The sequence below is a fragment of the Podarcis filfolensis genome (genome assembly GCF_964270895.1).
Source record: "Podarcis filfolensis genome assembly, chromosome: 18".
In the NCBI taxonomy this organism is placed as follows: domain Eukaryota; kingdom Metazoa; phylum Chordata; class Lepidosauria; order Squamata; family Lacertidae; genus Podarcis; species Podarcis filfolensis.
Window position 1 is genome coordinate 2,247,413 of NC_139622.1, and position 22,886 is coordinate 2,270,298.

Here is a 22,886-nt window from a genome sequence, read left to right on the forward strand (position 1 = left end):
AACATCTATAGCACACCTTCCTTCTGTCATAGAAATCCAAGTAGGCAGGCGTGTGGTTTTCAAGCTCTGTGTGTCTCCCATGCAGAACCTGACCAGGCCCAGGCCTGCTTAGCTTCAGCAAAGACGTGGTCCTGTAAAACCATTTCTTCAGGATATTGTCTATGCTAAGGCCCAGGGGCCGGATCCAGCCCAATCGCCTTCTCAATCCAGCCCATGGACGGTCTGGGAATCAGTGTGTTTTTACATGAGTAGAATGTGTCCTTTTCTTTAAAATGCATCTCTGGGTTATTTGTGGAGCAAAGGAATTCGTTCTTTTTTTTTCTTTCCAAAATATAGTCCGGCCCCCCACATGGTCTGAGGGACAGTGGACTGGCCCCCTGCTGAAAAAGTTTGCTGACCCCTGCTCTATGCTCTGGTAACCTAGAGGTTAGATTGCTGCAGTGTGTTATACGTAGGACTCCCTCTGAAGATGGTTTGGAAACTTCAGCCAGTGCAGAATTCATTGGCCAGGTTGCTCACCAGAACAAGATGGTTTGAGCATATTGCATAGATCCTAGTCTGACTGCACTGGCTACCACTTAGTTTTCTGGCCCAATTCAAAGTGCGGGTTTTGACCTATACAGCCTTAAACGGCTCAGGACCACAATATCTCAAGGACCCGTGGCCTCTTTCCATATGAACCCACCCGGACCCTGAGATTGTCATCTGAAGCCCTTCTTGGTGTGCCTTCTCCATGTGAGGTCTGGAGGGTGGTAACTCAAGAACGGGCCTTTTCTGCAGTGGCTCCCTGTATGTGGAACGCTCTCCCCATGCTCTCTCACCGTTAGGTGCCAGGCAAAATGTTCCTCTCTGACCAGCCTGGGGCTGACTGACATCTGATGCCCTTTTAAAATGTGTTGCTGAAGGCATTGTAGGAGATGATATAAATAGACAGGATTGTAAGTTGTTTTTATATGCAATGACGGCAGCAAGAATATTATTGGCACAAAAATGGAAGCACGAAGAATTACCGACGAAAGAAGAATGGCAGATGAAGTTGATGGGCTATGCAGAATTAGATAAATTAACAGGAAGGATTCGAAACCTGCAGGACCAGAGATTCTTAGAAGACTGGAGTAAATATACGAACTATTTGAAAAGTAACAGTAATGAACAGATTATGCTGGTAGGATTGCAAGAAGTTTTGTAAGAAGGACTATTTGAAATATTGCAAGAAAGACTATGAGGAGAACTATTAGTTGATGATAATTAAGAATCATAGAATCATAGAATCATAGAGTTGGAAGAGACCACAAGGGCCATCGAGTCCAACCCCCTGCCAAGCAGGAAACACCATCAGAGCACTCCTGACATATGGTTGTCAAGCCTCTGCTTAAAGACCTCCAAAGAAGGAGACTCCACCACACTCCTTGGCAGCAAATTCCACTGTCGAACAGCTCTTACTGTCAGGAAGTTCTTCCTAATGTTTAGGTGGAATCTTCTTTCTTGTAGTTTGGATCCATTGCTCCGTGTCCGCTTCTCTGGAGCAGCAGAAAACAACCTTTCTCCCTCCTCTATGTGACATCCTTTTATATATTTGAACATGGCTATCATGTAGTAATATGGCTATCAAGAGTAATAGAGAAATTAAGAAATGCAGAATAAGTGATAAAGAACGAAAAATCATCAGAGGCGATGGAAGTCTAAAATATTGTATGATAGAAAGTTATGTTATATGATTGTTGGAGATGATATGTTAAAAAAACTAATAAAAATGCGTGTGTGTGTGTGTAGTGTTGCTGAAGGGGGGGCAGTTATTGTGTTGTTCATGTTTGCATTTTTCTTATTTTGTGATTTTATGTTGCAAGGCACCCTGAGATCTGCAGGTATAGGGCGATATACACATTTAATAAATCATAATCATAATATGAACCAACCTTCCAATCTGGGAGAAAGGGATCAAGCACAGGGCAGTGGGAAGGGAGCCCTCCACCATCTTTCTACTCTAACTACAAAACCAGGACTCAGACATGCCCCGTGGCTGGCAGCAGAAAGACCCCTGTGCCAAGCTACTATAATAAAGCAATTCATTGTTCATCATTTAACAGTGTGGCCCAGTGGTGGCTACAACCATCAGTTAAGAATCCTCATCATAGCTCAGTCTTGTATAGATTCCTACTTGGAAGAAATGTATACGACAGCAGCCTTTAGAAATATACTCCACAACACAGAGAGAGAGAGCTTTGAGAAGCACAGGTGAATTTTGCAAAAAATACCAGTATCTAAGTGAAAGCTGCCAAAGACCGTGATGCAATCTCCCAACATCTGTCCAATAACAGGTGCAAACATTGTGGGCTACATCCAATGACGTCCCACTCAGAGTAGGCTCTGATGACCCCCCTCCCAAGTTAGCCATGCCCATTCACTGCAATGGGACTGTTTTGTTTTCATTTTATAAAATTTATACACCAAAAATCCCTGAAAACACCCTCAAAGCAGTTTGCAAAAAGATAACACAATAAAATCCAGGAAAATCTGCAACAGTACTTTAAAACATGCAGAAGGTTAAAATACTAAAACAGATACTAAAACAGAAAAGTACAGGGATGGCATCTGCTTGATCTCAATAGGCAGGGAGTTCCAAAGTGTAGGCGCTGCCACACGAAACAACCAAGTTCTCGCAAACGTGGAATGTTTGTGACCTTCGTTCAGGTCAAGCATTTCTGAAATACTCACGGAGGTGTAATTATACAGGCTGGACTCTCCACACAGAATTAAGCCAACTCACAATTTAATCTCATCTACACGTGCCTGTCTACACATGGGAACAAGGGACAGGGCCTTCTTGGTGGTGGCTCCTCCCAGGTTTGGGGACTCCCTCCCTAGAAAGGCCAGCCTGGCTCCCTCTTTCCTGTCCTTCCGCCAACAGACCTTTTGGAACTGACTCTTTTTAAAGGAAAGGGTCCTGTGCTGCTTTGATTGTCTGCCTTTTAATAGCTCTGTTTCTTTAAGATTGTTTTTCATTCCATTAGAGCTTAATTGCTTTTTTAATGATTTCCCCTTATATGTTTTTAGCTTTTCGTATTGTATCTGTGGTGGTTTTAATTTGAGCAGGTCGCCATTAGTTCCAGTCTTGGGAAAATAATAGCAATATTCAGAAGGAGTTCTCATGGGGTCTCAAAATACGCAGGCAACAGGATTGTTCTGGGAGACGCTGAGCTCACTTCTGAGTACACATGTTGAAGTGGCTGCTTTTAAGTGATCCTGTGCACGTTTACTCAGAAGAAAGCCCCATCATGTTCAATCTAACAGCGCTGCAGTTTTTGCACACATATAAAATGGGTCATGTATCTGTCACACAGATATAGATGTATGTGTTTCGCATACAATGTAGAATTCACGCTTTTTAGCTGATTATTTTACTTGGAATATTTTATTTCTTGATGTTCCCAGGGTATTTTATTGGCTATGTTTTGCAATTTCAAACTGTCTCGTATATCTGCAGCAGATTTAAATGTTTGTTTTGATGTTTTTCATTGTTTCTTATAGAACGTGGAAATTTTCTGGTTTGTTTGTTTAAATTTAAATATGTTCCAACCTATGCTGCATATCCTCCAACATTTCTCTGATGAAAATAGGGATTTCCTAAATAATAATAATAATAAATAAATAAATAAATAAAAATAATAAATATTATTATTAATATACCCATCTGACTGGGTTGCCTCAGTCACTCTAGGCAGCCTCCAACATACGTATATAAACATAATAAAACATTTAAAACATTTAAAAACTTCCCTATGCAGGGCTGCCTTCAGACGTCTTCTACTTATTTATCTCCTTGACTTGGGGATCATATACCGTATTTTTCGCTCTATAACACACACCCGACCATAACATGCACATAGTTTTTAGAGGAGGAAAACAAGAAAAAAAATATTATAACGAAACAGTGGATGTATGATTTTTGTGGTTCATGCTGTGGCCACAGACATGTGATCTGACGGTGAGTTTGGGGTAGCCCAATGCAAAAATCCTGAGGATCCATGTGGATCCGTGCTTTGTAACCACGTTTTAGGTGGGGAGGGAAGGAAAAGCGCTCAAGGGACAAGGAGCCGCGAGGGGTGTGTGGAGAAGGATGCTGCTAATAATGCAGAAGAGGGGTATAAGGGGAGAAGGCTCCTCTCCTCTCCCGCTTTGTTCCTTTAAAGCAAGCAGGCTCTCTGTCCCTCTCTCCTCCCCACTCAGCGGCTCTTCTCCTGCTTTGCTGTTTCAAAGCGAGCCACAGAGGAGAGAAGAGGAACCATGGATCCTCTCCTCACGACTGTAGCAGATCCCCCCGCCATCCATAGGCATTTGCTCCATAACACGCACAGACATTTCCCCTTACTTTCTAGGAGGAAAAAAGTGAGTGTTATGGTGCAAAAAATACGGTAACTCCATACCCTCCAATGAAAACAGGGATGTCCTCTCATACTCTTCAACTGTTCTCCGATGGAAATGTCCTAAGGAAAAGCGGGACATTCCAGGATCAAGTCAGAAACTGGGATGGCTTCTGTAAATCCGGGACTGTCCCTGGTAAATAAGAGGTTTTAGGCTGTAAGCCACTTAGAAGAACCAGCCTGTGAAAAATCTAGACCAGAAGGCAGAGGAAGTTGAGACTGAGGTGGTGAACAGTTCTGGGCTGAAGACCGTCATGCCCATAATTGTCAGTAGGTCTCCTCTAAGTAGGAGTAACGCTGGCTGGTTACAACTTAGTATATTTGTTTTAAATAGATAGCAGAGTACTAAAACTGTGGCCATATCAGAATGTATTGTAAGAATATTGCAATATTGCCTTCCTTTCATTTTGGCTCTTCAGCAAGCCGTTAACTGATGATATGACATTGCTTTGTGATAAGCGGTTAAGAATAAAAACACAATGGCTAGGAATAAAAACAGATTGCTGTTAAAGGGATGTCTGCTCATTACATATGACCGCGTGATATATATGTAGATAGATATCATTTTTGTTATGAATTATTAATTATGCTTATTGTTATACCGTCATTATTATTACAGTTTATTTATTACCTATCCTTCACCAGGGCAGGTTACAAAAATTAAAACACACTATTATAAACACTTCAAAACAAAAAATCCATATTTGAAGAAGTGTACATGCACACGAAAGCTTATACTGTACCAGAACAAACTTAGTTGGTTTATAAGGTGCTACTGGACAATTTTTTACTTATTTTATTTTTATTTCTACTTCAAAACAAAGTCTCTGTAGTTCTGTCTATCTATATATCTATATCTATATATCCAGTGCTTTTTTTCTAAAAAAAAATGTTTAGGGGTACTCTCACTTTGACTCAAGAAAATCGCCATTTTATAGTTCAAATCGGGGAAAATAAATACTGTAAATGGACAAAAGTACAAAGATTCACAAAATATTTAGGGGGATGCGTCCCTCCAGAATAAAGCACTGTATTCATCCATATATCTATCTGTATGTGTGTGTTAATATTTCTGTATCTCTATATATCAATCTCACATATGGACACATGCACAGAATAAAAAAAACTATGCTTGTAGGAATCCCTATGGAACATTTGCAGTGCAAATATCTCCAGATCTATTCAGAAACAGCACACCCCCCAAAAAAAAGTTCAGTGGGACTTACTCCTAGGTAAGTGAGCTTAGGGCTGCACCCTCCCATTGCCCAGGGGTAGGAAAGGGAGTTTTCAGATTCCAGAGACAGAAAGGAGTGGGGAGTCAATATGATTTTGCTTTTGTTTTTGTTTTTATAAATATCATCCCTTCCACCAACAGAATCAAACGATGGAGATTAACAGGTTTCCCTGAAATGGATGATATGAAGTCAGCCTAGAAAGTTTCATGAAATGCAGAGAGAGAGAGAGAGAGAGGGAGGGAGGGAGGGAGGGAGGGAGAGAGAGAGAGAGAGCTGTAAATCTAAAAAAAGAAAATTATTCAGTGTCAATGTATTATTATGTTGAAATTTATTCTTCTTTTCTCTCATTCCTGGTGTCTTCAAAAAGGGCAGCACTGATTTTTTAAAAAAAATATTTGAGGAGTTTATTTTAGAAAGTAATGATGGTTGATTAATACTCTAATTTAAGTTTTTTTTTGGGGGGGGAGGGGTTGGGTGAGAGAGAATCTGATTCTTAAAAAAACCCATGTGAAATTTGCCAGGTGTTGGAGCACTCTGGGCAGAGATCCTGATCCAAGATAGCTTTTTAAAAAAATAAAATAAATCAGTTCAAATCCACAGTCGGAGAATATGCCTATCCAGGACATTTTAGAGAATTTCAGACATACAAAAGATGTTCAAAAAGGCGATTGACTGACTGACTGACTGACTGACTGATTGACTGATTGATTGGCTGGCTGGCACATAGATAGGATACTCTCAACAGATGCCTCTGGATTCACCACATAGTCAGAAGTCCCATAGAGTCCAATGACTGACAGAGAGATAGGATCTCCTCCTTTTTAAAATATCTTTATCAATAAAATAAAGTATATATTAATAGATGCCTAGAGATTCAAGAAATGTGAACAACTCAAGACCCATTGAATTCAATGGCTGATGGAGAGATAGATACTGTCTGTCTTAGATGAGACTTATAAATAAAAATGAATAAAATGTGCATTAACAGGTGTCTGTCTAAAGATTAGCCACACAGCCCAATCTTATTCTTGTTTACTTAGAAGTAAGACCCACTGAATTCAGTAAGACTTGATTCCCAAGAAACTTAACGATGCAGTTTGTTAATTTCTGGAGATCCTGAAAACTCTCTCTCTCTCAGTGTATATATGCCGCTATCCATTCATCAGTACCACTGAATGGGACTTACTCTTCAGTAAATGCTTTCTAGGATCGCAGCCTTAGCAGCAACAAGGTTTTGCAGACCTAAAACATTAAAATCAAAGGCAAATAAACCCCAAACCAGTTTTTAATTCGCATCTGCTTCCCTCCCCTGCTGATCCTGAACGGGTCACAGCGCGACCCTAACCATGGTCTACTCAGAAGCAAATCCTGAGAAATTCAGTGGGTTTACTCCCAGGTAAAACGGGTCAGGGTTGCATCCTGTATCCGAAGTATGTGTGCTGGGAGGCGGGGGAGCTGGTTTTTTTTTAATGGCTGGCACCTGGTAAAATGAGTCACTGATAGATAGATATGGGGGTGCCAACTTGAATAAAATATTGGGGGGTCCACCTCGCGTAATCTATCACAAGATGTGGCAAAGCCCATCAACTGGGGAGGGGGAAGCCCTCTCAAAAGGGACCTCCACCCCATGGAGTTTGATCCTATGGAGGAAGAGATAGATTGGTATGCAAAACTTCGATGAATAATTCTGCTCCTCCCCAGCCCCCTTCCTAATAATAATACAAAATCAATGTGACGGACTATATTGTAGTCTGGAGATGGGTTGGGTGGGTTTGTCATTCGCCCCAAAATAAAATAAACTAAAAAAATAAAATAGCAAGCTATGAACATATTATGCTCCATAATTTCTCTGTAGGCTTATTATTTCTTTAAATAAAGATATTGCTTGCCAAGGACAAAACACAACCAACCCCCCCCTCCCCATGACAATCTAACCTAAACAGGGAGACTGGATAAAATGCCTACGATATTCACGTTCGTAACAGGGATTCGTCTCCGAAACGGGTTGCAACCCCACTCTGCGCATCTTGGCTAGGAGGCGAAGCCCCATAGGGCTTACTCGTGTGTAAGAGGCTCAGGATGGCCGCCCTGGCGAAAGAGAGGAGACGGGGTGCGGGGAGGTGAGACCCCAGCCAGGGAAACACAGGACACCCCCTTGGGCACTCCCCCCCCCCCTGAGATGGGACCAACCATTTGGAAGAAGGTGAAGGAATTATCTGCAACCCCCCCCCCCCAAAAAAAAAAAAACCCCAACAACGACAGTTTCCTGTAGAGTTGTTCGTAATTTCCATCTCTGGTTTGGCCACAATTATGCAACGCATTTTAGTGCTTTAAGAAAAATGGTTAGTTTTTCTAAATGAGTTTATGGCTGTGGTTTTCTTTCTAAAACCACATTGAGAGCGTTTTTTTTAACCCTTAGAAACGGGGCTATTCGAAGCTCTTCCTACAGTACTACTACTAGTAGTAGTAGTAGTGATGATGATGGTGGTGGTGGTGGTGATATTATTTGTACCCCGCCCATCTGACTGAGTTGCCACTCTGGGCATTACAAGTTTGCAAACTGTGACTTAATTATTACTGGGTGTGTTTTTTGTTCATACATACGTATATCTTTAAGCCATAGATGGTACTATTCTGATATTATTACATGTAGGCATCCATTAAACACTTATTGCATCTCTGTTGGGTTGTGGTCAACGTTAGAGTAGACCTATTGCAATTAAAGGGCATCCCTTGTTGAGATCCATTCATTCCAATGAGTCTACTCTGAGTAGGACTTAGCAGGAGACAAGGCATAGCAGTCCTGAATACTGATAACAAAACAATTTATTTAATAAAAGTTAAACGGTGTACACCTAACCGCATCTACTCAGAAGTAAGGCCTATGGAATTACTTGGGGCTTATTCCCAAATAAGCAGAGCTAGAATTCCAGCCTTAATAATAAGAATATTTGTATTATTTATACCGCACCCATCTGGCTGGGTTTGTAAAAGAGGTTTAAAGACTCTCTCAAGGCAAATCTTTAAAAATGTAGTACAAACACTGACAACTGGGAAACATTGGCCTGCGAGCGCTCCAGTTGGAGAACAGCCTTTTCCAAAGGCGTCCTGGGCTTTGAAGACACTCGAACTCAGGACGCAAGGGAGAAACGTGCTAAGAGGAAGGCACGCCTGGCAAATCCACATCGTGATCAGCTCCGGACAGGGAACCAATGTCCCCAACTGTGGAAGGACGTGTGGATCCAGAATTGGCCTCCGCAGTCACTTACAGACTCATTGTTAAAACCGTGTTTATGGAAGACAATCTTACTCGGCTACGAGGGATCGCGGAGTAGTAATAAAATAGGTGTCAAAGACAAAGAAGCTAGCAGCCTTGAGTGATTTGCAAAGTGTGTATGTAGTTTTATTTCTGACTTTTCAAGATGAATCAGGGGTTGCGGAAATATTTCTAAATATTTACTCCCTTTGAGAGAGTAAAATCGACTATAATATTTAATAACATTTTTTGTAATATGTTATTTATTGTTATTATTGTTGTCGTTTTAGTCCCACGAATTATTCAATTTATTTATTAGTGTTATTAATAAAAAATAAACATCAGGAAAGGAGGGGTGGGAAGTCAAGAAGTTTTGTATGTATATAAAAAACCTGCATAAGATGTTAAGTGGTTTGAAATATATTTAGAGACTTAATACTATCTTTCTTTCTTTCTTTCTTTCTTTCTTTCTTTCTTTCTTTCTTTCTTTCTTTGCCACCACCGATGGTTGGAAAACAAATAAGGAGAAAACTAAAGTCTGAAGTATTTCTGAGCAGCCCAACCTGAGCCCGGCTACTCTGAAGGAAGCCCCGTTGGATCCAATAGGGCCTATAGGATCGCTGTTTCTCAGGCGGGGGAGACACCATCCCTCCCCATACCAATGGTTGGGAGGAGGGGGAGAAAAAAGATATAAAATCGATATAAAGGGAGTAAACAGACTTTTTTTCTCCTTTTTTGCTTAATATAATTTTACATTTCCTTTTTCTTTTTAGCGGAAGGAACGTTCAACATCAAAGGTTTGTGGGCGGGGAGCAGAAAGGAGGGGAGGAAGGGGGAAAAAATAGAAATGAAACAAAATAGAAATAAATAAAATAATAAATAAATAAATAAACACAAAATGAAAAATAAAATCATAAAAATTAAATTAAATTAAATTAAATTAAAATAACCCCCTTTACTAGGATTTCCTCCAACGGTGGTGGATTTCGTAAGTTGGCTTTTCCTCTCTCTCCCCCCTCCTTCCACCTCCATCTCACCTTTTGTAGGCCTAGCAACTTGGCGGCCGTTTTAAAATTATTTTCTCACGCACGAACAGACTCCGCGCCCCCCGCCCCCCCCCGCCCAGTCCCCGAAAGGCGAAGAGAGAGAGCGCATTAATAACCAGCACAGACGACGTCAAGTTCAACAGCGTGGGGCTCATTCCGAATTTCCATAAGAATTGAAGCAGCATTTCTATGCTCAAACAAGAGAGTGAGATGGGGGGGCGGGGGGGCGGCGAGTTTCATGAAAGCTTCCAGGAATGATCCAATCTATTCTCTCACACCCCCCCACTCCAGTGCTTTAAATCATCAGCCAACTAGTTTGGGAAAGCTGGGAGAAGCTTTTAAAAACATTTTTTAAAAAAATTAATAATTTTGCCATTCATCAGAAATAATGGTTTTTTTAACTTTGATTATTTGCAGTCAGGTCCTCTGCGACCACCATCAAAAGAAGCGGGGTGGGGAGGGGAGAGAGAATGATTTTTTGGGGGGTGAGGGGGATGCTTACAATGCAGGATTCCAAAACCAAACGTTGGCTAAAGTTTCCGCAGATTTCGTCATAAATACAGTTGTTATGGTTTTGCGTTTTGACACACTGCATCTGAAAAATCGGAATTGTTTTTGAAAATAAATTTACAAAGAAGAGGAAGGAAATTTTTTTTGTCTGTTTATATTTTTGTGAAAATTAATATTTTTTTAAAAAAATAAATAAAAATAAAAAGAAGAGGAAGGAAATTGATGCCTGTTGATGCATCAGCGCCAGAGTCTGACTTGCGGGCATCCTTAGACTTTAAGCCGTTTAATTATGGGATATATACACTTTGTGGAGTAGAGAGTGAGTCCATTTCCTCAGATGCGCATGGTGTATTTTCTGAGCTGGAGGTGCGCGCGCGTGTGCACACACAAACACGTGTTTTTTCTGTGGGAGGGGGCTTGGAAACAGCGGGAATTCAAATGCACGGGACGCTTGGGGGTTTTAATAGTAACTGGCTGCCCAGCTGCAAAACCAATCCATAGAAACCTGGGCTGCAGAAAATAAAATCTGAGTGGCTCAAGGTCTCTGCCAGAGATGCTTCCAAAGCGAAACTTGATGCCACGATGCATATTTTTAATTTTAAAAATTAATTAAAAATGGTATATTGTCTCCTCTGGCTTCCCCTAACACAGAGGGAGAAGCTGTGTGTCGCTGCGGGAGGGTCGATCTAGCTCACTCGAACCCTTTCTGCGGGTCTACTCAGAAGAAAGACCCGAGGGGGAAAGCGACGGGGGTCTTTTAACAGCCACACCTGACACGTGTCTGCTTCTTAGGCCAGTGGGGAAATACTGTTCAGGTTTTACGTCTTTTGGCTAGGTTTGTTTCAAGAAAAAGCCGGCCCATCTGAGCGCAGCAGGATTTACTCCCGGGTAAAGTGGACCGAAACCTCACGCTTTTCTCTCTCCTAGAGCAATAGTTTAATTTGGTTTTTTGGCGCGGTCTCCAAAGGGCTTGAACTTGAGCTGGATCGGGACCCTCAGCACTTCCCACTACACGCTCCATTTTCTCCCCTTGCTTCCCTCCATCCCAGGTTATCTCCCCACGCTCCCCGCCCCCCCACAATCCAGAGTAAAAAGTAAATAAATTCCAGCACTTACTTGGTCGCTTTCACGGGCGCGCCTCTTCCCTCGGTCTGCTTGCAAACCAAGCATATATATTTTGGGGGGGTAGGAAGAGAAGTGCAAATATTCCAACCTCCTTGAGGATGGGAATGGTGAGGAGGGGGATTGCGAAGGAGCTAAGAAATTCGAGCCTCTTTTGCAATGCGGGGGGGGAGCCTCCCTCCCCCCGCCAAAAAACCCCCACCAAAACTTCATCAGAACGCCTGCTTTGCAAAGTTTTCTTTCCCCCCAAAATTATATATATCGGTGGTTGCTTTTGCTTGGCTGGGCTGCAAAAGGAGGCGAGTGGGTGGTGGGTGTGAGAGACGGGTTATTCCCCCCCCCCTTTCTCCCCTTTCCAAGTCCAGACAAATTTTCTCACAGATCCAAGGCGTGAGGAAATGGGGGGGGGGAGAGAGTTGAGGCTGGACTAAGCGGGGGCTTTTCTGCCCCCCTTTCCTAAACCACCTTCCAACGTGTCTTGCAAACCAAACAGAGAACTCTTCCCCCCCAAATAAAGACCCTCCCCAAGAGGGCATTGTCTGCAGTTTGAAAAGAACCCGATTGTACTCCTGAACGCTGCATGGACTGAAAAGAGGCGGGGGTTTAGGAATATATATATTTTTCCATCCGGGAGCTCCCTCCCACGCTCCCGAAAATAGAGGGGTGGGGGTGCGCACCTCACCAATCAGGACTCCTTAAAACCTTCCCCGCCCTGCAAGAGAGAAGGCTGGGCGGGGGAGGGAAAATAAAGCAACAACTCAGGAAAAATATACGAGGCGCTCAGCGCTACGGATTCATTCCGAAGAGAAGCACAGCGGGAGACGAGGCGTAGATTGGAGGGGGGGGGCGTCAGAGGGTCCTGGAGAAGTTTCAAGTTCAAAAACTTCGAGGGAGGGGGGAAGCATCGAAGGGTTAAAAGAAGCGAGGGAGGCAGCGCCACTCATTTTTTTAAAAAAAATTGAAATGTGTGTGCGCGCGCCCACCCACAAAACGCACACATCTTTTCCTGAGGTGGTCGCTGGAAAGAAAAGATGATGATGATGATGATGGTAATAATAGCCAGATATCCTAGAGTCCAGCTCTCCAGTCATCAAACGCTTAAAGGAGCGCGCATGTTGTGTAATAATTCCGGGCATCCCTCCCAGAGCCATCCGATTCAGCCGCATCCTTTCAACTTGGGTACCACTTTTGAGCCCAGAGAAAAAAACATGCTAAGATGCTTTCTGGAGAAAGATACTGCTTCTCTGCGAATCTCCCCCCGCTTAGCAAGGATGCTTCACCGCAAAGAGGCGCAGGGCTTAGATCCGGGAAAGCCTCTGAAGTGAGAGAGGCGAGCAATTCTGGGAGATATGATGGAGGGAGGAGGAGTTACGTGGGGTTAGCGACGTCTGAGCCGGGTGTTGTTGCTACATAAAAAAGAGGAATATATATTTATATATGGCTGTAGTCCCTGCGAAATTGAGAAGAGGGGTATTTGGTGCTGCCTCAAGTTCCCACCCTCCCCAGCCCCTCAATAAATCTATTTTACAATTGCAGAAATCTCCCCCGCCTTTTTTTTAAGAAGAGAGGGATTTTCTTCATATTTTACCACGCAAAGGCATGACGTCCTCACGCCCTCATCGTTGGATAGGCTGCTCAATTTTATTTTATTTTTAAAGATTTATTTCACGCACACACAAACACATCACTATAGGCATGTGTATTCACGGAGGGGGAATCCCCGGGAAAGGAAAATACGAGCTTTTTATTTTTTATTTTTTAAAAAATCAAATCAAAATCTTTATTATGGCCATAGACCAGCATAAAGTGAAAGTAGAGCATGCTAAATAAGCGATAGGGCAACTATAGAGGATGGGGTACACATATTTATTCTTTCAATTACGATAGTCCAGAATAAGTATTTTTATTTACTTTAAAAAGTTAAAACATGCCAAAAGCGGCAGCGGCGAGGAACCCACAGGACTGTCTCCTTGCCTCTATTAATTAAAGTTAATTTATCCTTGCCCAAGCTTCTGAGGCTTGCAAATCCGCCTCGAGACCTACTGATGGAGGGCACTATACAAATGTAATAAATGAAAATAAAAATAATAAGAATGATAAGAAAATAAAAAGACATGCAGTATAATCCTATGCATGGCTGCTTTTTGAAGACCCCCCCCCCCGAATTTGCCAACGTTGGTCCTACTCAAGAGTCTACTCACTGGAAATCTATTAAGGAACGTTGGTTTCAGTGGGTGGACTTTGGGGCTGCAAATCCTAACTCAACTTAGTGGGGAGTAAGTGCCATTGGATTCCACAAGTCTTACTTCCTCGTAGCATTAGCTGGTTATCAGCAACTGAGATCAATTGCTTAGTCCCAAGTAAGAGGGTTTAGCATAATAGAATCATAGAATTGTAGAGTTGGAAGGGACCCTCAGGGGTCATCTAGTCCCAAACCCTGCACCAGGGGTTAGGACTAGGTTTTAACCTCTGCTTAAAAATCTCCAAGGAAGAAGAGTCCACAACCTCCAGAGGGAGACCATTCTACTGTCTAACAACACTTGCTTCAGAAAATTTTTCCTGATGTTTAGTCAGTTCTTGTGACTTGAAGTCATGGGTTTGAGTCCTACCCTCCAGAGCAGGAGAAGACAAGCATGCTCCCTCTTCCATGTGACAGCCCTTAATATATCTGGATCTCCAAATCCTATCTCCTCTCAGTCTCAGTCTCTTTCCCAGGCTAAACATCCCCAGCTCCTTCAACTGTTCCTCATCAGGCTTGGTCTCCAGACCCTGGATTATCTTGGCTGCCCTCCTCTACCCACCTTCCAGCTTGTCAACATCCTTCTTAAATTGTGGTGCCCAGAATTGGTCACAGTATTCAAGATGTGGTCTGACCAAGGCAGAAGAGAGCGGGACTATTATTTCCCTTGACTGGACGCTAGACTTCTGTTGATGCAGCCTAGAATAGCATTCGCCTTTGTTGCTGCTGCATCACCCAGTGGACTCATGTTCAGCTTGTGGTCCACCAAGACCCCTCGGTCCTTTTCACATGCACTGCTAGCAAGCCAGGTGTCCCCCATCCCATATTTGTGCATCTGGATCTTCCTGCCTAAGTGCAGAACCTGACATTTGCTTCTACTGAAATTCATTTTGCTAGCTTGGGCCCAGTTCGCCAATCTTCTAAGGTCATCTTGAATGCCGATTCTGTCTCCCCCTCCCAGTTTGGTGTGAGATGCAAACTGGAGTCTTCTTCTGCAGCCCCCACAGAGAGGGAGTTGACTTGCTTGCCCCCGGAGGAGCTTGCTGGTTGCACCCCTGTTTGAGTCTCTGCTCCGTCTCTTCCCACCAACAGGCTGCTTCCTTACAGGGATTAAATGTCTCTGCTGAGCTAAACTGGAACATTCAAGTTACTCCAGGTGCAGAGGGGATGCTGTCGCATCTCTGCATGACCCTGTGTGCTGGGTTCGCCTCCTTCTTGTCACATCCTTTTCACATGTCCTGCTAGTAAGCCAGGTGTCCCCCATCCTTTATGAATCATAAAATCATAGAACCACAGACTTGGAAGGGGCCCCCCAAGGGTCATCTAGTCCAACACCCTGCAGCCTTCCTAGGAAGTAAGACCCCAAGGAAACCTGCATTATCTTCTCCTGTGTTCTAATGGGCTATTGTTACATTGCAAAGCCGCCCCAAGTCACAACAATAAGAAGAAACTTGATTCCTAGGAAAATGTGATCCCACAGTTGCAAAGTTTCTAAGTCTCGTGTTATTTGCTTCAATGATCTATAGAGCACAGAGTTGGAAGGGAGCATGAATCTTTTTGCCCAACGTGGGGCTCAAACCTACCGGACTGCCTCTCCTGGTTTGCCCCATGGAGGACCTTAAGGTCCACAAATGACAACACTCTAGAGGTCCCAAGTCGCAAGTTAGATTGGTATCAACTAGGGCCAGGGCCTTTTCAGTACTGGCCCTGACTTGGTGGAACGCTCTGTCACAAGAGACCAGGGCCCTGCGGGACTTGACATCTTTCCGCAGGGCCTGCAAGACAGAGCTGTTCCGCCTGGCCTTTGGACTCAGTCTGACCCTTATGTTTCCCTTCCCTTAGGGTTTTAATCTATGGGCTACTTTTCAAATGAGGCTGCATTTAAAATTGCATTTTAACCTGTATTTTAAATTGGTTTTGTTTTCCTATTATGTTTTTACTGTAATTTTACTGGTATTAGCTGCCCTGAGCCCGGCTCTGGCCAGGGAGGACGGCATTGAGATTAAGGGTCCCATGTTCTGCTGACTAAAGGTAAAGGTAAAGGTACCCCTGCCTGTATGGGCCAGTCTTGACAGACTCTAGGGTTGTGCGCTCATCTCACTCTAGAGGCCGGGAGCCAGCACTGTCCGCAGACACTTCCGGGTCACGTGGCCAGCGTGACAAGCTGCATCTGGCGAGCCAGCGCAGCACACGGAACGCTGTTTACCTTCCCGCTGGTAAGCGGTCCCTATTTATCTACTTGCACCCGGAGGTGCTTTCGAACTGCTAGGTTGGCAGGCGGTTCTGCTGACTAATCTATTCCAAGAGATAAAATCACAGCTTTACCATGAAATAAGAGAAAAAAACAAGAGGCAGATTCTGACTCAGCATCAGGAAGAACTTTCAACAGTAAGAGCCTTTCAACAGGAGCAGACTTCCTTGGGAGAAGGTGGACTCTCCTTCCTTGAAGGTTGTGAAGCAGAGGTATGTGGCCATCTTTCATGGATGCTTGAACTGAGATCCCTGCACTGCAGGGGGTTGGACTGGATGACCCCTGGGGTTCCCTTCCAATTCTACAATTCTATGATTTTATAAGATCAATAATGCAGCCTGTGGCAATAAAATTTACCATCAAATGAAACAAAGTTGCTTAAAATAAAAGGGGAAGGTTGAGAAATCAGCAAATTAAAAAGACTTGAAAAGTCTGGTATCTCGATTCTACTGACTGGGAAAATTTGAATTCCGAACAGCAGGAGTTGGATCAATATATTCACAGCTGATGGATGAAAAGAGGGGGGTGTGACATTAAAAACTGCATAAAAGCAGCCCACCTCCCCCCAATTGGGGGCTAGAAGACCCCTCACCTCTCAACCTGACTTAAAATATTCAGATGATTTAGTAATCCAAAGCAAAACTCCCTCATTCACTGGCCAATTCAGATTGGTGGTTGAAATCAGCGACCTCTAGTGGGATAAAGGGACATTGGTCCAAGCTCGTTTGGGCTTAATTCACTCCAAATATTGCACAGAGTTTGGTTAGAAAGTCTCAAAGGGAATTCCTCCTGAAGAAATCATATTTTATTATAACACTTATTTCCAACCAGGGCGTATGGGGTGTTTAGGGGAATGGTAGTACCCCTGGGGGGGAACACATTGTGCTCCTTCTGGGGTCGTTTCCCACCTTTGGTCCCCACCTGCACCCAACTCTCACCTGTGGCTCCCAGATGCTGTCAGTAGGCGACAGCGGCCACAATGCTGGGAGCAGCTTCGATTGGCTGGCTAAATTGGGTGAGGGGAGCCAATGGGTCTCAAACCCTCCGTGAGTCAGGGGCTTCCCCTGCATGCGAAGCCAGGCTCAGACGGAGGGAGTGGACGAGACCAAGAGGGAGTCCAGTGGTCAAGAATGTGGTTTCTGCATGTGCTATAGAGGGGAGTGAGGGGCAGGTGGGTCTCGTCCACCTGGGAAGGGAGCCCACCCAAGAGAAGGAAAACTCTGATACTAAACCTCCACTGCCTTGTGGGATCTCTTCAGGGAAGCAAAGGCCAAAGATTAAACCATGGGTAGTTCGAAAGCACATCAAAGTGCAAGTAGATAAATAGGTACCACTCTGGCGGGAAGGTAAACGGCGTTTCCGTGGACTGCTCTGGTTCGCCAGAAGCGGCTTAGTCATGCTGGCCACATGACCCGGAAGCTGTACGCCGGCTCCCTCGGCCAATAAAGTGAGATGACCACCGCCACCCCAGAATCGGCCACGACTGGACCTAATGGTAAGGGGTCCCTTTACCTTTAGGTAAACTAAGGCCCAGGGGCCAGATCAGGCCCAACCACCTTCTAAATCCAGCCCACGGATGGTTTGGGATTCAGCGTGTTTTTACATTAGAATGTGTCCTTTTACTTAAAATGCATCTCTGGGTTATTTGTGGGGCATAGGAAATCGTTCATCCCCCCCCCAAATATAGTTTGCCCCCCCAAGGTATGAGCGACAGTGGACTTGCCCCTGCTGAAAAAGTTTGCTGACCCCTGGATTAAACCCTACACAAATCCAGACTGGGGTCCCTAAGGCAGTTGGAGAGTGTCTTTTCCTTCTGGCAACTCCCAAGCTGGTGCCCAACGTCTTGCTCTGCTTTCCTTTGGGCCCCCTCATCCAGGCAGCCCAGGACCCCCAGACACATGGCCCAGGCTTGCGCTCTGGGGGGGCCACTATGGTCCTGCTAACACAGTTGTTTGACTTCATCCCCGGAGGCACTCCATTGTCTCTCGAGACAGGAAGATGTCAACAACGTTCCCCACCTTTCTTCCAGAGAGCTCAAGGTGGTGTGTACAGGATTCTAACCCCTCTCCATTTAACCCTCACAACCACCCTGCGATGGAGGCTCAGCTGAGAAGTCACCCACAGAGCTTTATGGCCAATTTATGGCTTCCCAGGTCCTAGTCCAAACTCTAACCAGGCTGGTTCTAATTAGACTTGAGCTCTTTTGCTGCTGTGGCAACGTCTCATTGTGTTCATTATCTTAAGATGTTGACAATGTGGACTAGCAACATATTCTTTAAAAAACAAAATGTCAATTGTATTTAGCGGTTAGGATACCAGAGGGCTTCCACCCATTTTTTTGTTGACAATATAAATTGTTTGATCGTATTTAAAACCCTCAAATCTACCAGCTTTCCTTTTGCATTCAGTTCAGCCGCAACAAAAACAAAACAAATGATAATTTAAAAACTTCTATCAGGGTTGTTTGCTGGTTAAAGACACTCTGGCTGGTTAACTGTAGGTGTTTTAATGGAGCAAATCTGGAAATGGAGAAGCAAGGTTAGAGGATCCCCAAAGGGTCCAAGCCACAGCAGATTTAGGGAATCTTTAGCTTCTGGTTAAAAAATATCCAGTAGCAGAGAGTTCCCCACCTTCCATTCTACTGTGGAACAGATCGCACTAGCAGGAAGTCCTTCCTAATGTTTAGGGGGAAATCCACTTTTTAAACTCCAGGCTGGCCTGCGGAAAGGGTCCCTTCCACAGCTCCAAGGAGATGCTGCCAGTCAGTGCAGGCCATACTAAGCCAGCTGGACCAATGGCCTGACTCAGAATGGAAACCAGCTTTTTATGTTCCAGATTTGATATCATTTAAAATTAAAAACAAAACAAACCACAGACAAAGAACTGATAGCAAGATTTAGCTTCGATGTAGTGCATTTATGCAGAAATTGTTGTTCGAATAGGGTTTCAACCTCACAGTTCCTCTTACACACACACACACACACACACACACACACACACACACACACTCTACCTTGACTGTGAACCTCTCTTCGGTTCTATTCAAAACCCGCTGGTTGCCATAGCAAACCCAGACTTCACGCAAACAACCCCCAGCCAAGAATTGTGCAGTCTAGGAATGGCCCAATTTGCATATATGCTAATGATAGCATGGCAATCAGCAAACCCTCTCTAGAAAACAGGAGATGCCCTGCTATTATTCAAGGCAATTGGCTGGTCGAATTCTCTCTCCTCTTTGTCATTTCTCCAGGTGTGTACCAGAGGTTTATTTCCCCCCAAAGCATCCCCCTTCTAGCCATTTTTTTCCCTTAGGGGGTGGAATTGATTTCATAACATTTACACACCTCTTTATTGTTTTAAATAAACCTCAAAGAGGTTTACAAGAAGATATTCAATAAATGCATTTCTGGTGTTCATCGCTTCCTTTGAAAGCAGGCTGAGTTTCCAGACCCTTGATCATCTTGGTCTCCCTCCTCTGCCCACCTTCCAGCTTGTCAACATCCTTCTTAAATTGTGGTGCCCAGAATTGGAAACAGGATTCCAGGTGTGGTCTGACCAGGGCAGAATAGAGTGGTACTTTTACTTCCCTTGATCTGGACACTAGACTTCTGTGGATGCAGCCTAGAATAGCATTAGCTTTTTTTGCTGCTGCATCACACCGTGGACTCAACATTAAGCTGGTGGTCCACCAAGACCCCTCAATCCTTTTCCCTTATACGACTCGCAAGCCACCTGTCCCCCATTTTATATTGTGCATCTAGTTTTCTCCAGTCTAAGTGCAGAACCTTACATTTGTCTCTGTTGAAACTCATTTTGCTACTTTTTACCTAGTTCTGTTAAGGTAATATTCAATTCTGATTTTGTCTTCTGCGCATAGGAGCCCACTCCTAGGGGCCGAGGTCCCTTCGACGCCCCCCCCCAATATTTGAGGGGTCTGGCCACCCCCAAAGTTGACGGGAATTGCCATCCAAATAGTGTGTGCATGCTGCGTCATGTGATTATGTGGGGTGGGGCTTACCTGTGTTTCTCCCCACAGCACAAGACATTTGTTTGTTTATTTACTACATCCACAGACTCCAATGCAGGACACACCTGCAATGTTCAAGATTTACATCTTCAGTCATTTATTTATTTACTTTTGGGATGGGTGCAATCTCTTCGCCGTGTTGCAAACTGGCCCTGGTTCGAGGATTCCCCTCCTGGCTCCCTGGTCTTCTCCCTCTTATCTCAAAAACAAGAAAACTTACCAAAGGCATCGTCCATTGTATTCTGAGGTATACTGCCCTTGTACAGTGAGGTTCCATTTAGCTGCCAGTGATAGTCCTTCCCTTTGTGGATTTCCTCTCAACCCTTTTTCTAAGCCAGGGGACCTCGCCAGAGCTTGCTGCCAGTAATTTGCAAGTGATTTATACACAACGGGGTGAAATAATTTGCTTTTATAAATCCTGAAATCTGCTGCCAATCCCTTTTTATTTTTTTTTTTGAGGGGGGACTTTCCTCCCAAATCTCTGGAGATTTAGATGAAACAGGTAGTGGGGAAACAACGATCCCATCTTTTCTTTCAGTTGATTTCCCAAATTGCCCCACCTATGGGTGCCCACGAGGGGGGGCAAGGAGGGGAAGTGACGTCTCCCCATGAGCTGTAACCTCCAAATCCCCAGCTTTCATTTTAAAATTGGGAGCACATTACTAACGTTTGCCAGAGCTGAGATAAGAGGCAAAATGTCCAGGCTACTCAGAGTAAATCCACTGGGCTTCATCCAGCAACTTCCTACTCAGAGTCGACCCCTGCAATTAATAGAACAAAGTGAGCCATATCACATAGCTGTCAACTTTTCCCTTTTCTTGAGAGGAATCCTATTCGGAATAAGGGGATTTCCCTTTAAAAAAGGGAAATGTTAACAGCTATGCATATCGATTCATTTCAAAGGATCTGTTCTGAGGAGGAGGAATATTGGCTGAAACCCCTTGCAATTAAAAGACATGAATTACTTATTTGTATTAATGCCAATGGGTCTACTCTGTGTAGAATATCATTGGCTAAACAACCCACTGGCACTGTTTTCATTTTGTGCATGTGAGAAACTAGCCTGCTCCCCCAAATCTGGGATAATTTGCTCCCCCAACTCCTTGGAGAACACTCCCTGTGAACGCACAAGCCCACAGAAAGTCTGCTCTCGCACATTCACACAACCACATTCAGGCAGATGCTCCCTGGCTCCATCCGTACATGTGAACACGCTGAGCATGCCACTATCTCTGCCACTCATCCATGGCAGGTTGTGGGCGACGTGTGGGGATGCCGGGGTGCCTCTGCTCGTCTGCCAGAGGGCGGGAGAGGAGGAGAGAGTAATGGTAAGCCTTGACGTAGTCGTCTCGGGAGTGTAGGTCCATGGGGACATCAGCGAGTGAAGGGCGGGCGCACTGAGAGGCCTGGGGGCCAGTCGAGGCACATGGGGCCGTCGGGGAAGCCCGTTCGGACTTGACACTGATGGGCGGGCGCAGGGGAGGCGAGCCAGAGACTAGCGCAGGCTGATCGCCGATTCGACCCATTGCTCTGCAGGGAATACAAGAAAAGAGAGGGGGGAATGATAGCGGTTCCCAACATTATTATTTGGAAGGCAAGCAAAGCACCTTGTATCATCAAGCCTGTCCAGATTTAAAGAACTGTTTTCCAAGAACTTCGTCTGTTGGCTTTCTGGATTGCTGGTCCCTAAGAACCGTATGTTCTGGGGTAGACTGCTCTTGCACATGGAGGCTCCCATGCAGCTTTCGTGGCTAATGGTCACTGACGATTGGGCCTGGCAGTGAAGGGTTGGTTTCCATTCTTGGTTCTAATCAGAGCACATGGGCAGAGATGAACAGCTTCGGCCTGCTCATTTCAGGGAGGGTACTCAGAGTGAAGTGAGGGACGCGGGTGGCGCTGTGGGTTAAACCACAGAGCCTAGGACTTGCCGATCAGAAGGTCGGCAGTACGAATCCCCGCAATGACGGGGTGAGCTCCCGTTGTTGGGTCCCTGCTCCTGCCCACCTAGCAGTTTGAAAGCACGTCCAAGTGCAAGTAGATAAATAGTTACCGCTCTGGCGGGAAGGTAAACGGTGTTTCCATCCACTGCTCTGGTTCGCCAGACGTGGCTTAGTCATGCTGGCCACATGACCCAGAAGCTGTATGTCGTCTCCCTTGGCCAATAAAGCGAGATGAGTGCTGCAACCCCAGAGTGGGTCACGACCGGACCTAATGGTCAGGGGTCCCTTTACTCAGAGTGAAACTTGGCCGGATGAAAGCTTCTGGGTGCTGCCACCCGCCCCCCCAGCCTGCAACTTCAGCTCCCATCCTCAAACGCGCAAATAGCTCCAAAGACACACATAAATCTCAAGGGGTGTCGCTGAGAACTGGCCCTTCTCATTTGTGCCCCCTGGCAGCTCAGAAAAAGAGGATGCATAAACAGGCATCCTCAAAAGGCATCGTTGAACAAAAGTGCCGCAAGGTGGCAGCAAAACCTCGCCCAAGAGGGCACTCCTGTCTCACTGACAGGGAACGGAGAGGTCGGTTTTTTGCATGCTTGAGATCATAGAATCAGAATTGTAGAGTTGGAAGGGACCAACCCGCTTCAATGCAGGAATGTGCAGCTGTCTCTTACGGATATTGAACCTGCAATCTTGGTGTTATCAGCAACATGGTCTAAGCAGATGAGCTTTCCAGGCTCACAGAGGCGTTTTGAGAACTTTACCTGTGGTAGACTTCCACATTTCGTTGGTCCAGGGGTATTCCTAAATTTCTCACTGAATTGCAGAGTCATCTCCCC

At 44.7% G+C, this 22,886-nt stretch overlaps 1 protein-coding gene and 2 long non-coding RNA genes across 4 annotated transcripts in view; 1 reads left to right on the forward strand and 2 right to left on the reverse strand.

Moving 5' to 3' along the window:
- Positions 1-7,765, reverse strand: part of LOC310753613 — a 53,131-nt gene extending 45,366 nt beyond the window's left edge. The window contains exon 1 of the long non-coding RNA XR_014543382.1: positions 7,622-7,765. This is a non-coding gene — a long non-coding RNA (uncharacterized lncRNA). The remainder of the gene's footprint in view (positions 1-7,621) is intronic.
- LOC310753638 overlaps positions 1-22,886 on the forward strand; it is a 36,603-nt gene that overhangs the window by 9,084 nt on the left and 4,633 nt on the right. The window lies entirely within an intron of this gene.
- The window catches only part of MEF2B (myocyte enhancer factor 2B), a 32,341-nt gene continuing 29,528 nt past the window's right edge, over positions 20,074-22,886 (reverse strand). For both annotated transcript variants that reach the window (XM_083594766.1, XM_083594765.1), the window contains exon 9: positions 20,074-21,637. In XM_083594766.1, coding sequence (XP_083450892.1) covers positions 21,334-21,637 — 304 coding nt within the window. In that variant the 3' untranslated portion in view covers positions 20,074-21,333. The remainder of the gene's footprint in view (positions 21,638-22,886) is intronic.